The sequence below is a fragment of the Panulirus ornatus genome, chromosome 45 (assembly GCF_036320965.1).
Source record: "Panulirus ornatus isolate Po-2019 chromosome 45, ASM3632096v1, whole genome shotgun sequence".
NCBI lineage: Eukaryota > Metazoa > Arthropoda > Malacostraca > Decapoda > Palinuridae > Panulirus > Panulirus ornatus.
In genome coordinates, this window is record NC_092268.1 from 6,112,506 (window position 1) to 6,127,358 (window position 14,853).

General features: G+C 38.9%; 1 protein-coding gene across 5 annotated transcripts in view; it reads right to left on the reverse strand.

Moving 5' to 3' along the window:
* The window catches only part of LOC139762879 (uncharacterized), a 112,130-nt gene that overhangs the window by 12,211 nt on the left and 85,066 nt on the right, over positions 1-14,853 (reverse strand). For all 5 annotated transcript variants that reach the window (XM_071688110.1, XM_071688114.1, XM_071688112.1 and 2 more), the window contains 7 exons: positions 13,064-13,308; positions 9,971-10,177; positions 8,895-9,018; positions 8,614-8,724; positions 4,062-4,274; positions 2,331-2,531; positions 11-123 (listed from right to left, as the gene is read on the reverse strand). In XM_071688110.1, coding sequence (XP_071544211.1) covers positions 11-123; positions 2,331-2,531; positions 4,062-4,274; positions 8,614-8,724; positions 8,895-9,018; positions 9,971-10,177; positions 13,064-13,308 — 1,214 coding nt within the window. The remainder of the gene's footprint in view (positions 1-10; positions 124-2,330; positions 2,532-4,061; positions 4,275-8,613; positions 8,725-8,894; positions 9,019-9,970; positions 10,178-13,063; positions 13,309-14,853) is intronic.

Below are 14,853 nucleotides of genomic sequence, written 5' to 3' on the forward strand. Positions count from 1 at the left end.
TTGTACTGACCTCACAGAGGAATATGGTGAAGATCCACGGGAAAGATTCATGTGTTTGTACAGCAAGACACCCACGTCCTTGTGGCCAGCTTCGACGGCAATGGCTAGGGCTGTACTGCCATCCTAAATTGTGTAACTCAATTAATATACAGACACTGTTGCAGGTTACTAAATAAACTACACACCATCATCCACTTTAATAATGAAATATAACTTATTCTACAAATTCATTTTATGACCATTAAATTAGGCTTCATTACCAGATTCGACTGCTAATACAGATAAAAATTCAAAATCATACAATATGATAATCAATCTCACCAAAGCTGATGAAAATCTCATATAATCTAATACTATCAACCATCTGGATATGTGATTCAGCCATCTCCTAACTTTAACAGAGTAAACGAAGTAAGTGATATGCCACATCTGATAAAATGCAATATACTCTTACATTAGTACTAATGAAAGAGTATATCTGCACTGAAATATGATTAAGTTCCACCTTAAAACCTAAAATAGGAATTGGCAATCATAATAATGCAAAAGGCAGAAATTATAGTTGGCGACACACACACACACACACACACACACACACACACAGGCCTTCGAGAAGTACTCTTCTAAACTGTTGGGCTTCATAAACGATTCTCTTTCCTTGAACATAAGGATATTGAGGAAAACTGTGAGCCAGATGTGTTATCTTCTGTTCCTCACTAATGACTTCATTTTTGACATCCTGCTCCCTTGGTGAAAATTATTCCTTTACATATTAAAAACAAAAAATTATCCCAGAGACATACAACACACACACACTGAGGCCTTCAAGAAGTACTCTACTAAACTGTTAGTCTTTATAAAGGACACTTCTTCCTTGAACATAAGGATATTGAGGGGAATTACGGAAACAATACAGAACAAAAATACTGCTACTTACTTAATTTCCTAATCAAAGCTGCAAGATATTTTTTTCTTTTCATTTCTATCATCTTTCGAATTACCTGGGTATGAAAATGGACATGATTTTCACCTAGATCAGTTTCCATTCCATTATTAAGAGACTAGATTTAAATCACGAATGGACAACAAACAGATGACATATATACGAAATGTATTTCAAGCATTGTGTATTTACATCTTCAATGCACTTCGCATTAAACTCTTAATACAAGTCTGCCTGTGATAAACAAAATATGACATCATCATCTTATGTTTAATAAATACATCAACACTCTAAAATCTTCAACCTTACAGTATTAGCGTTATATCTTGTACCAGTACATTTCTAATAAATGGACTAATTCTGTGGGTTTATAGAAATGTGGCATACAGGGGATAATGTGCTGTCTATGGGCTGAACTAAGGCAAGTGAAATGGTCAGGGAAGACCATGGAAAGGTCCATGAGGCCTGACAGTGGGATGAAGCTTCAGTACAACATACATTACAGCTAAAATGTGGTAGTCAGTGAAGAAGACCATTTTTTTCATCTTTTCTAGATATTACTCAGCTAAAGTGGGAAGATGTTGTAAAGTAGGGAATGGCATATCTGTATCTCAATCTGTTGTGGCCTCCAAGACTCTTCCCATGAAATCCCTTTCCACTGAATTCTGCCTCCTCTCCCTCCAAAAACCGAGTTGATGTCTACGGTGATGACAGTAAAGTTTCCCTTAGTGTTCTTCATCTTCCTTTCAACAGTTAGGTCAAGGTCTATAGTACCTTTGAGATCACTTACCAATTCAACATTACCAAAATTACCTTCTCTGCTTCTGCATCTGTGACAGTAGCAAGGTGTTTTCCATCTGCCACAGGAGGAAGGAAATAACTATAAAATTCTCAGTGTTGGGTATGGGAAGGGAGTGTTCCCAACAAAGTTCTTGTATGACCGAGGGAATATACTATCTGTAGGATTCAATCAGAAGACATTCTTCCCTCAGTGTGCTTGCAAGTGCTGTTATTTTCTAGTAGTTTATCCTTGAAAAACGAATGTGGTACATTTGCTGGCAGTTTAAGCTTGTGATACTTAGATGATGTCTGTTAAGGGCAGACTTAATTTTCAGTCAGTACTTATAAGACATGTATACCTAATTACTTCTCCTTTTGTAAATGGGGTAGTATGAGGAACAAATGAACAATGGCATTATTTGCTATAATCATTCTCTGGCCCTCATGTATAATGCACCAAAACCAAGTTTATCATCCACAGACAGGTCCCACAAACCACTTCATGGTTTACCTTAACTATTTCGTACGTCCTCATTTAGCCCACTTATAGCACATAACTACACAAAGAACTACAAAAAATACCTTATGTAGATACAAATGTACTTACATTATCCATAAGAGTAGGATCAGTGTCTGGTTGGGCAAGGAGGAACTTGACAATAGCTAGATGGCCATGTTCTGCTGCACACATGAGAGCCGTCGAACCATCCTCATCCTGAATGTTGATCTCTGCTCCGGCACTGACCAGCATACGTACCATGTCTAGTCTTCCATGGGACACAGCTAACATGAGGGCTGTCTGGCCATGCTATGCACACAACAAAAAGAATGGCTTAGTAAGTCATATGGAGGTAACATTTACGAGTAGACTAACCGTTGAGAGAACACTATGAAACACAAGGAATTTTAGCGTAAGCATGAACCAAACTGATTTGAACATTCCTGAGCATTTACTATACCTGATATGGTAAAATATCAATGTCAGAGTACCAAAAATATGTGATGCTTAACTGCACATGTAACCTTTAAACTCACAAATTTGTCTTTATGTACGTGACAGATATTCCTTAAAAATGAATGAAATGAACTCCTTTACCTTGGTTGCAAAATTATCTAATTCATGCTTCTTCAAACAAGTCAATTGACAATGTGAATGATGAAACAAATGGTTACATCAGTCCCATAACTGGGTTCAAAAGGCATGAGAGGCTACCACTTTAGGTACTAGCATTACGTTTGTTAATTTCCTTTGTTATTAGTTTACAACAACAAACCACTCCTGGCATTCAAAGCGTAGTGGCTCAGGCAGAATCTTCTCCAAATACTTTAGTCATTATTGATCTCCACAGTAATAAATCAAAATTTTAAATACTTCTCAAAATATTTGAAGAATTCTGCAAGTTGGGTTAGCCACTAACTAAGTAAAGCAGTTGCCTTTTGCTTTTAAGTAACAAACAGACAAACAAAAAAAAAAGTAGTGAGAAATACAAATTTTCTAATCACTAACATACATAGCCCCATACTATTCATAGTGTTTTGTTTGCTCTGGTCTCGTATGGTCTGAGAACCAATAATACGAATGAAGTATAAGCAATGCAATATGCTCTCCTTCTGACTATCTTCCTTATAATGGTATTTTACTTCCTTAGTGCAGCTCCACTTTGTTATCTACGTCACACTGTAATACTTATCACATTCTAACAAACAAAACACATTTCCTACTTCATTACTTTTTTCCTTTTTCTCTACCTATGTTACTCCAACAACTAGAGAATCCTTACTAATTGTATACTCTAAAAAAGCACTGTGTTTATGATGCAAGCGGAAGACACTATACGATACTCTTACTAAAGCATAAGCCGATATCATTAGCTGTTGCAGATGTTCACAGAAGCACTACTACAAGAGAACTGCTCTCTTCCACTGGAGGATCACTGCTCAGGCCACAGTAATACACGAGACCCATTGGTTTTACAGTCCACCACTTCACACTTCAAACTATTAGATTAGATTATCGTTCTCATTATCATCATTTCTGTTTTGTTTTTTGACTTCTCTTACTTTCCCTCCTATGCTTATTTGCTTCATCGCCTTGTTCTTTGCACATTCCTATTTCTTAATGCAAATATATAGCTGCCATGTAAATTGTACAACAGCCAAACCATCAAGCAGAATTCTTAGAACCAAAAAAAAAATCAGTATTTGGTCTTGGATATACCTGAAGATGAGGATGTAGTTAAAAGACCAAATACTTGAAAAAGATTCTGTATGTGCCTCCCTGCTCTAAATAAAGAGTGATCTGACAAAGGTAGGGGAAAGTCAGTTACAACAAACGCACTTGGCTGGCTTTAATGTTGACATCGCCGAGCTGGAAGAGTCTCTGCACAACACTGGCGTGAGTGTCAGACCGTATCTGCGCCAGAGACACTAACATGGTGGCAGTGTAACCTGCTTTATTCTGGTGATTAACATTACACACTTTGGAGTCCAGTAGTACAGACACAACATCAAAGTTTCCGTGTGAAACTGCATAGTGCATTGCCGTGTTCCCCTGGAAGACAACATACAATTAGAATATTACTTGCAAAAGCAACTGAATCGTACTGTGTTTAACTTGCTGTTGCAATGCACCTGTGATAACTAGCACCTATTGCCAATAGCCCAAAATTTAGTCCGGCACATGCTTTAACTAGGAATGCAATATCTACGTATCTAAAGTAAGAAATGCTTAAAGGATGATATACTCTTTTCTCCCCCATTACAGTATAAGCAATGACATCATCCAAAAAAGGTGTGGTAGTGAGCAGAGTCTGACTGGGTATGCTAAAATGGTTCAGAAACATGAAGACGATTACCAAAGATACACTGGAAGAGAAGATATGTGTGCGTTGGAGGCAGAGAAAACAAGGACACCTACCTAGTTATAGGTACCTTCAATAAAATTCTTCCTGACATGGTTAGGCTGCTTTCTTCTGCCACCATTTTTGTGGTCAACAATTCCAGGCTAAAATGGTCCTAAATGCAAAAGAATGGAAGCTAGTGGTCAAGCTGAAAATGAAATGCCTGATAAAACAGAGTTGTGAGGCTGGTTGACAATAAATGGAATGACAATGTAACAGAGAGGTATGGTAGTAAGAACAGAGGGCCGACAAAAGTACGCTGAAGTGTTCTGACATGTGGAAAGGATGAACAAAGAAAGACCAACTAAAAGGGTCTACATGTCAGAACTAGCAACAGAATAGGGGAGTACCTGCCTATGAGTCCCAATGAGAAGATTTCGCTATAATGACGAAGTTGGCATACAGCACTCACCATATCTCAAGATAGCTGAATCATTCTCTCTCCACTGCCACTGCCCACATATAACCATCATTTGGGTACATCAAGGACTGTCTTCAACCATGACACTGCTTTTCTTATAAATGTTTCTACAGCTACTTCACACATATTTCTTCCTGATGGTGCATAAAAAAATCTTTCTAACTTTCTGCCAAACATTCCAGTATTTTCATCCAATATCTTTTAGATGTTCCTAGGAATTATTCCCAACCTGATGACTCTGTATCAAATTAATGAGATGCTTACTCTTTTTGCCTTCTATCAATTTTGTTTTCCTTTTTACATTTCTTTATTTTTTCCCAACTTTTTATCTCTGTTCCTTTTCATACATGAGGCTTTTTAGTTCCAAATAATTCCATTTGTCCTATTTGCTGTTGTGTATAAACTATCATGTATCTCTTGCCTTCTTTCAAAACTACAAATCAACTGTTAACCTTTCATTGTATTCTAGGTGTTCCACTCTTCAAATCTGCTTGTAATGCATTTCTGAATTCTTTATAACATTCCTTTTAGCTTCAGGCAGTGACCAAACAATGCAGCAGTATTCAATTTCACTTCTTATATATACTTGAAGATTTTTCATCATCACCTTCTTATACATACATGAAGATTCTTCATCATCAAAGTTCTACCTGCCATAGTTACTGTAAGTTCTCGGTCAACCCACTCACTATTTTGCATTACAAGAAATCCTAGGTCGTCGAGGTTTTTCTTTCTTTCTCTTATCCTGTTGGGCCTTTGTAGGATTTACAGTTCTCTCTAGCCTAGTCTAAACTTCTATCTAAATTCTTTTGCATAGTCTAAACTTCTATCTAAATTCTTTTGCATGTTCCATTTGTCTTCATCTTTCTATTACTCTATTGGCTCTGGAGTTATCTGTCTATTATTTCTTTTACTTCACTGCCTATATCTGATACCATTATTGTAAACAGCAATGAGGCTAACAGGGTACCGAGGCCTACCTAATCACGAAAATGAATGGATGCACTGGAAAGAAGAAGGAGCCGAGACAATGCAGTATAAGGGTACCGGGGGCAAAATGACATTAATGTGCTGAACAGTGCATATGAAGCAGTCACTGTAAACCATAACGTAGTTTGTGAAGCCTGGGTAAGGATGCTTAACTCTGGCTTTGGAACATTATACATATGACAACCGGAGACTAGATGAGTGCAAATGAGAATGCTCGTTTGTCAGTTCTTGACACTACCTTGTGAGGAGAGGAAAGGTAAATACATATAAGAAAAAAAGTCAACCACCACCACAAAATGGTCAAGTTTGTTACACAGCCATTAAAAAGAGCAATATGTGAAATGAAATGAAAATCATAAGCAGTTAACATTTTGCAACTTTAGGTACAAAATCTGGGGATCTGAATTCTAAAAATTTCCTATAATTACACCAATAGACTACACCAACACTTAGCCACATCACCTATAAGACTATAACAGGTAAATAAAACATGAATTTTCAAGTCTTCAATTTATTTTTATTTTTATTATACTTTGTCGCTGTCTCCCCCGTTTGCGAGGTAGCGCAAGGAAACAGACGAAAGAAATGGCCCAACCCCCCCCATACACATGTATATACATACGTCCACACACGCAAATATACATACCTACACAGCTTTCCATGGTTTACCCCAGACGCTTCACATGCCTTGATTCAATCCACTGACAGCACGTCAACCCCGGTATACCACATCGTTCCAATTCACTCTATTCCTTGCCCTCCTTTCACCAAAGCTGAAATTTCTATTGGTATGACTCCCACTGAAGATAAATTGGAGAAAAAATGATGCATCATTTTCACATTTGTCATCCTTTATAACAGCAGTCTTCTTAAATAATGGATAATCCACAAGGACTCGTGGCTCACTGCACCAGATACTACTCTCGGTTGCACCTTCTCCACAATCAATTAAGTTCAGCCTCAGCAGATATTCTCAGTTATGGATGAGGTTGGTCAATCAAAGAAATGGCAATAGCCATCACACATGGGCGAAAAGAGACCAAGGAGTGGGGAAGTATCGACAAAACTGACCCTTGTATATTGTAAAGAATTGGTGCAATACGTTACTTTTTGTCACGTTAAATTTAACAGTCCCTGTGGACGATGGAAAAATAGTACTATCCACATATCTCCTCTGGGTTGAAGAAGGCAACTAAGAGGGCGGGGAGGATAGCAGGACATCCTCTACTCCCGTATCATTACCAAAAATGGAATGAAGGATTAAGCCAAGTGAAGATCTTTCCTCTCTAGCTCAGTTGTCTGTTCCTAATATTACCTTACACAGGCAGGAAATGGTAAATGGAAAGAGAGACAAAATAAGTATAAAGGTGACATGCCACACTGCCTTCTAACGGGCAAAATGAAAGGATTAGGTCTTACACAAAACGAATGTGCAAGAAACCAAAGAAATGCATAAAGGAATTACATACTTAAATATTTTGACGTTACAGAGAGGACAGCTATCATAAAAGCTGGCTTAGATTGTATACTGTATAACATATCACACTTGTGTGTTAAGTCTTTATAGCAATAAGAGGAGGCAAAGGTCAAAACAGAATGCATAAACGACCAAATCATCAATTCAAAAGGGGGAACTCTATCCTTATATTGAATACACAATCTTTTCTCAAGATATAAAATCTATGATCACTGACCAATCTCTGCTAAATATAAGATTCAAAATCCTTATAAGTGACGGGTTACATTAAAACTTACTGCTTATTCTATATCGAGACTGTATTTTGGACCCCTAATCCCAATTCAGAAATTGACTCTACCCAAAAGAAGTGCAAGAAGATTGTATGTATTTCAACAAAAGTGTTTGTCACAGACTTCATGGGTCACAATAAATTAACATATGTGATAAGCATAAACCAGCATGCAGAAAGATATTATTTTCCTTGCTGTGTCTGAAGAAATTCAAAATTCCACATTTCTTAAATCTATCTTAATATCTATGATCATGAACTTCATTCCCATCTCCGTGGGGTGGATCAAGTACCCCTTTCGTGTGGATTAATTTTGCAGAAATGAGCTGCCAAAGGGCAGCGACACTGTATTCCCACAGAGAGTCTTGCTCACCCATGGTAGCATTCTACCTTTACTACTGCGGCCATTCTGAAGATAGTCAGATTTCCATTACTGAGGTTAGCAGTAGACCATCCTGTTTACCAAATTCACACTTTCACTTTCTGCTGGTACATGTACTAATCTTTCTTTCATACTTGTTATTGTTTCCCTCTTTAGCACAGTAGGGCCAGGAACATACAAAGAAATGGCCTCACATGCTCACATCCTCTCTCTAGTTGTCATGTATAAGTGCCGAAACCACAGCCCCATAAGCATTACATCCTAACTGTCTAAACAGCTCTAATCTCGTATAACTAGCACTATATCTCTATCTCTATGACTTTTTTTGATAAAACTCATTATCATACCTGGTAACTTGTTGCAATAAATCTTGCAATGTTAAGAAACATTCAAATACCCCGTAAATACAACTCCCAAACTTCTGCAATCTCAAGTGTAAAGTAACTCACATTAACATCACTAAGGTTAACAACTCGTTGCAGGAGACCCTTCGAGTATTCCTCAAAGATATCCATGTAGTCTTCCGCAGCATGAGGATCTGCATCTTTCTGACTCGACATCTACCAAATAAACGGATCATAATAAACACATGCTGAACAGGCTTTTCACATGTAAAAACACCTTGAAACAATATTGCATGAGAAAGTATAACACTGATTATTACTACTCAATCAATGCTAATTCTTTCAAAATATCTGTACCTCTAAACCAATTCATTGCTAAGACCAACCTTGAACCATTCTCTTTGGATGATATTAAGGGCATTGGTAAGTTGTTGACCTGAGCGGACCGGTTTGCCGATGGAGTCATTCACAACCTTTAATGCAGCCTTCATTTCTCTTGTTGGTACAGCTCTGTAATTCAAAATTCTCAGTTTTGTCACCTTTCTTGGGATGTATTTCCTTCAATGACAAAAATCAAAAATAAGAGAAAAAAGTGTTCGCCATAATTCACTGGAATACATACCTAACTTTCTAATCTAGGAGGCCTTTCTATGGGGCTCCCTCAGCACCTAGGAAGCTGGCCACATCCACCTGGCAGGACCATAGGTCATAAAGTGTGGTGGTGGTGTGTATGCCTATGCAAGGACGAGTAATGGTCCAATGCCTGCACTGAAGTAACTGCATTCTGGGTATGACATGGACTTGTGATATGATGAAACATCGTTTGTACATCAAAACAATGGGTGGTGTCCAGAGTGCAAACAGGAAAGAACAACTTGTATTTCTGATGGGCGAATGTCGGGTTGGAAGGTGTTTAAGACTGGAATGGGAGGGTGGTTGCTAAGTGCCTGTCATACTTCGATGTGTAGACTACAATTATTATGTTTGCTGGAGAAGGAAGATCTGTGAGTATATGTTTCATCTGGATACAAATGGTAATGCAGCTTAGAAAAGAGAGGGAAAGATACAGACAGAGCCAGAGAGAAAATACAAATTAAAATCTCATCAAAAAACATGTCTGACATTACTCTCAATGAATTAAGCAAGAAACAGAACACAGACTACAGTACATCCGACTAAAATGACAATTCACCAACTGCTACTACCTCTTTCCCCTAGAAAACCCACATAATCATTATCACAAAGTCTGTTTTCCCAATAGCTAAGGTGCTGAATCGGTTCTGTTACTGTTTTTCTCATGAACAGCCACTTCGAACCTACACGGGTTTTATTCACCCTAAAACTGAGTACTGCTCACACATTTGGAGTGGTTCATCATCTAGGGTGGAGTCCTGTCTAAGCACTCAAGAAACTACATTCAAGTTCTTGCCAAATTCTATTCCCTCTTTCATGTTACACTTACTTCTTCCTGCTCTTCTCACTGGTAGTTGTATAAAGAGATGACGCACTCTGGAAGGACGAAGGAATCGCATGATCATCAGGCTGTGAGCTGAATGATGCCCCCATCAACGATTCCTCATCACAAGTTTCATTCTCAGACTCGCTAGAGGAGTGTGTGTGAACATGGCTTTCTTCCTTGCCTTGAATGACTGGCTCTGGTTCTGTTGTTCTAGAATGAAAAAAAATTTTTCTTTATGCATCAAATCACAGACAAAAAATTTTGTGCATCAACAAAATATGAAATAGTCAGTGTTTACATCAATTTAATTTTTTTTTTCATACTATTCGCCATTTCCCGCTTTCCTAGCTTAAGAGAGGTTGTGTCAAGAAAAAGCATTCAATGGCTTCATTCATATACATCCAGTCTATACCTATCAGGTACAACATACTGAAACTAAAGAGCACCAAAAACCATTCATCATCTACATTTAATCCTGAAGGGACTCTGGGTGTACTTAAATGGCTGACAGCACCAGTACTCAAGCTATACTTGTACAGTCTATCTCTTCCCATACTCACTTAAAATGGAAGGCAAGCTTTATCGGTATGTAAAGGTGCCCAATGTCACAAGCAACTAATTGTAGCGCCAATAAAAATCCTAAAATGTCAGTTAACCACATGACATAACAGTGGTCATACAGCTAATGGTGGCAGCACTCAAGCAATACTTAATAGTATGCCTTTTCCCATCCTCATTCAAGTTGGGATACTCGTGCTCTCCTAAACTCTGATACGAGCTCCTTCAACATCTTTCTCTTCCCTACCACTGGAGCAGAATGACCTGCAAAGGGTAAATGACTCACCTCCCATGCCCAATCAAACCATGCATACTGTAGACCTGCCCCTCTCACCATGACCCATGCATTCATATCTTGTACCAACCAATCCATAGCACTAGGAGCAGACTCTCCTTCAAATGCAACCATTCAACCCTCTCTTTTCCTACTACCAAACATGCATTACTCTCACCAAAAAAATTCACTGCTGCATCTAGTAGCTTTCCCCCCACATCATAAATTCACATTACCTTCCATAAAGAACCTCTGTCAACACTATCATATGCATTTCCAGATCCATACATGATGCAAACTCCATCCATTTCCCCAGTATTTCACACACAAATACTTCAAGCAAATACGTGGTCCATGTGTCCTCTACCACTCAAAAACCATATTCTTCCTCCCCAATCTGATTCTAGCTTTATACCTGCACCCTATCACCACTTTCCCATACAACTTACCATGAGTAATCAAGACATATACAGTATCTCTATAATGCAAGCATTTACTTTTATCCTCCTTCCCATTATATAACAGCATTATACGTGAAATCTGCCTCTTCAGGCACCTTTCCTTGAGCCATATATACATTTAAAATCCTGACTTATCAATCAAGCACTGTCATCCCCTTTCTTAGGAAACTTAACAGCAACCCTACTTATTCCAGCCACTTTGCCATACTTCCTCATATACAGGGCTTTCACCACCTCATCCCGAGTAATATACTTCAGCAGTCCTTCGAAATACTTGCTTCATATCTCCATCACCTTTTCTTTGCTTCTTACCACTTCCATAACTGCTCTCTTCATATATGCACTCACTTGTTTATCATCTCATAAAATCTATCCTCGAACTGTAAATCACATTTCTGGAGTGTCAATCTGGTACAGTATAATAATGACTATTCTAAGGTCCATAGAGTAAATCATAACCAAAAGTCTGAAATAGGCAGAAAACTAATCAAAATTTTGAAAAACTCTTGCAAACTGCCAATCTTAACAGCAAGTCATGGGCTTTCAGGGGGAAGGCAAATATTTCTTATCAACCAAGTACATTTACAAGGTACCTCGCTAACGCGGGAGACAGCGACAAAGCAAAATGAATAAATAAATAATAAATACATTTACAAACTTACAGTACTAAATATTTCATCATTCATACTTCTATACTTACTTATACTTAATCACTGTTTCCCACACCAGCGAGGTAGCACCAGGAAACAGATGAAAAACGGCCCATCCACTCATATATAACCATAAACACCCATGCACGCACATATACATATATATACATGCAGAGACATACATATATTCACATGTACATATTAATCTAATCCTGGCACTACCTCACCCCAAAGGAAACAGCATCACTACCCCCTGCTTTAACGAGGTGGTGCCAGGAAAACAGACAAAAAAAGGCCACATTCAGTCTCTATCTGTCATGTGCAATGCACCAAAACCACAGCTCCCTATCCACATCCAGACCCCTACAGACCTTTCCATGGTTTACCTAAGACACTTCACATGCCCTGGTTCAGTCCAATGACAGCACCTCGAACCCAGTATACAACATTGTTCCAATTCACTCTATTCTGGGCATGCCTTTCACTCTCCTGCATGTTCAGGCCCTGATTGCTCAAAATCTTTTTAACAACATCCTTCCACATCCAATTTGGTCAAACACTTCTCCTTGTTCCCTCTACCTCTGACACATACATCCTCTTTGTCAACTTACTCTTTTGTTCCAATGTTCAAACCATTTCAACACATCCTCTTCTGCTCTCTCAACCACACTCTTTTATTACCACACATCTCTCTTACCCCTTCATTACTTACTCGATCAAACCACTTCACACCACAAATTGTCTTCAAACATTTCATTTCCAACACATTCACCCTCCTCCATACAACCCTATCTGTGGCCCATGCCTCGCAACCATATAATGTTGTTGGAACTACTATTCCTTAACTCATAAATATCCTAAGACCAATACCTATAAAAGAGCCCTGTTGTTATCCATGACTTTTCTAAAGGCCCCTGCAGCCAAAGGTTGCATTACCTTCAGTAGCTGGAAAATGTAGTCTCATTTTTAGAGAAAAACTCTTTGATAAGACTACACTCCCAATGACACAGCCTTCTCAAAGGTGACTTTTCACATGCATTGTAAACTCGACCATGCAGAGTCCAGTTACACCAATATGTATAAAAAAAAATCTCATCATATTTCACAGTTCCTGAGGCACAATGCACTTAACAAATACTTCAGTCACACTTACGGCTGCTTGTCCTCTTCCTCCACCTTCATTTCTTCCTTCTCCTGCTTTTCTACCTTCTCAACTTTCTTTATCACATTATTATTGTTTTCTGTGATCTTGGCAAGAGATTTCGTAGGCTCTGCTTCTTTTGTTTCCCTTTGAACTTTGGCCTTCTCTGCATCAGCATTCTCATCAAAACCAAGGTTATCCAACCCCTCGGAAAACTTGGTGAAAGTTTGCTGTCGGTTGTATGGCACACGTTTTGCCTGAAAGAGATTACAATAAAAATCTAAGACTAGGCATCAGTGATTTATCTTTTATTTATTCATTATACTTTGTCACTGTCTCCCATGTTAGCAAGGTAACACAAGGAAACAGACAAAAGAATGGCCTAACCCACCCACATACACATACATACACGCCCACACACGCACATATACATACCTATACATTTCAACGTATACTACATACATATACATACACATGTACATTATTATTTTTTGCTTTGTCGCTGTCTCCCGCGTTAGCGAGGTAGCGCAAGGAAACAGACGAAAGAATGGCCCAACAAACCCACATACACATGTATATACATACACGTCCACACACACATATATACATACCTATACATCTCAATGTATACATATATATACACACACAGACATATACATATATACTCATGTACATAATTCATACTGTCTGCCTTTATTCATTCCCATCGCCACCTTGCCACACATGGAATAACAACCCCCTTCCCCCTCGTGTGCGAGGTAGCGCTAGGAAAAGACAACAAAGGCCACATTCATTCACACTCAGTCTCTAGCTGTCATGCAATAATGCACCAAAACCACAGCTCCCTTTCCACATCTAGGCCCCACAGAACTTTCCATGGTTTACCCTAGATGCTTCACATGCCCTGGTTCAATCCATTGACAACACATCGACCCTGGTATACCACATCGTTCCAATTCACTCTATTCCTTGCATGCCTTTCACCCTCCTGCATGTTCAGGCCCCGGTCACTCAAAATCTTTTTCACTCCATCTTTCCACCTCCAATTTGGTCTCCCACTTCTCCTCGTTCCCTCCACCTCTGACACATATATCCTCTTGGTCAATCTTTCCTCACTCATTCTCTCCATGTGACCAAACCATTTCAAAACACCCTCTTGTGCTCTCTCAACCACGCTCTTTTTATTACCGCACATCTCTCTTACCCTATTATTACTTACTCGATCAAACCACCTCACACCACACATTGTCCTCAAACATCTCATTTCCAGCACATCCACCCTCCTGCGCACAACTCTATCCATAGCCCACGCTTCGCAACATACAACACTGTTGGAACCATTATTCCTTCAAACATACACATTTTTGCTTTCCGAGATAATGTTCTCACCTTCCACACATTTTTCATCGCTCCCAGAAGTTTCACCCCCTTCTCCACCCTGTGACTTACTTCCACTTCCATGGTTCCATCCGCTGCCAAATCCACTCCCAGATATCTAAAACACTTCACTTCCTCTAGTTTTTCTCCATTCAAGCTTACCTCCCATTTGACTTGTCCCTCAACCCTACTGTACCTAAAAACCTTGCTCTTATTCACATATATTCTCAGCTTTCTTCTTTCACACACTTTACCAAACTCAATCACCAGCTTCTGCAGTTTCTCACCCGAATCAGCCACCAGCACTGTATCATCAACGAACAACAACTGATTCACTTCCCAAGCCCTCTCATCCACAACAGACTGCATACTTGCCCCTTCTCCAAAACTCTTGCATTCACCTCCCTAACAACCCCATCCATAAA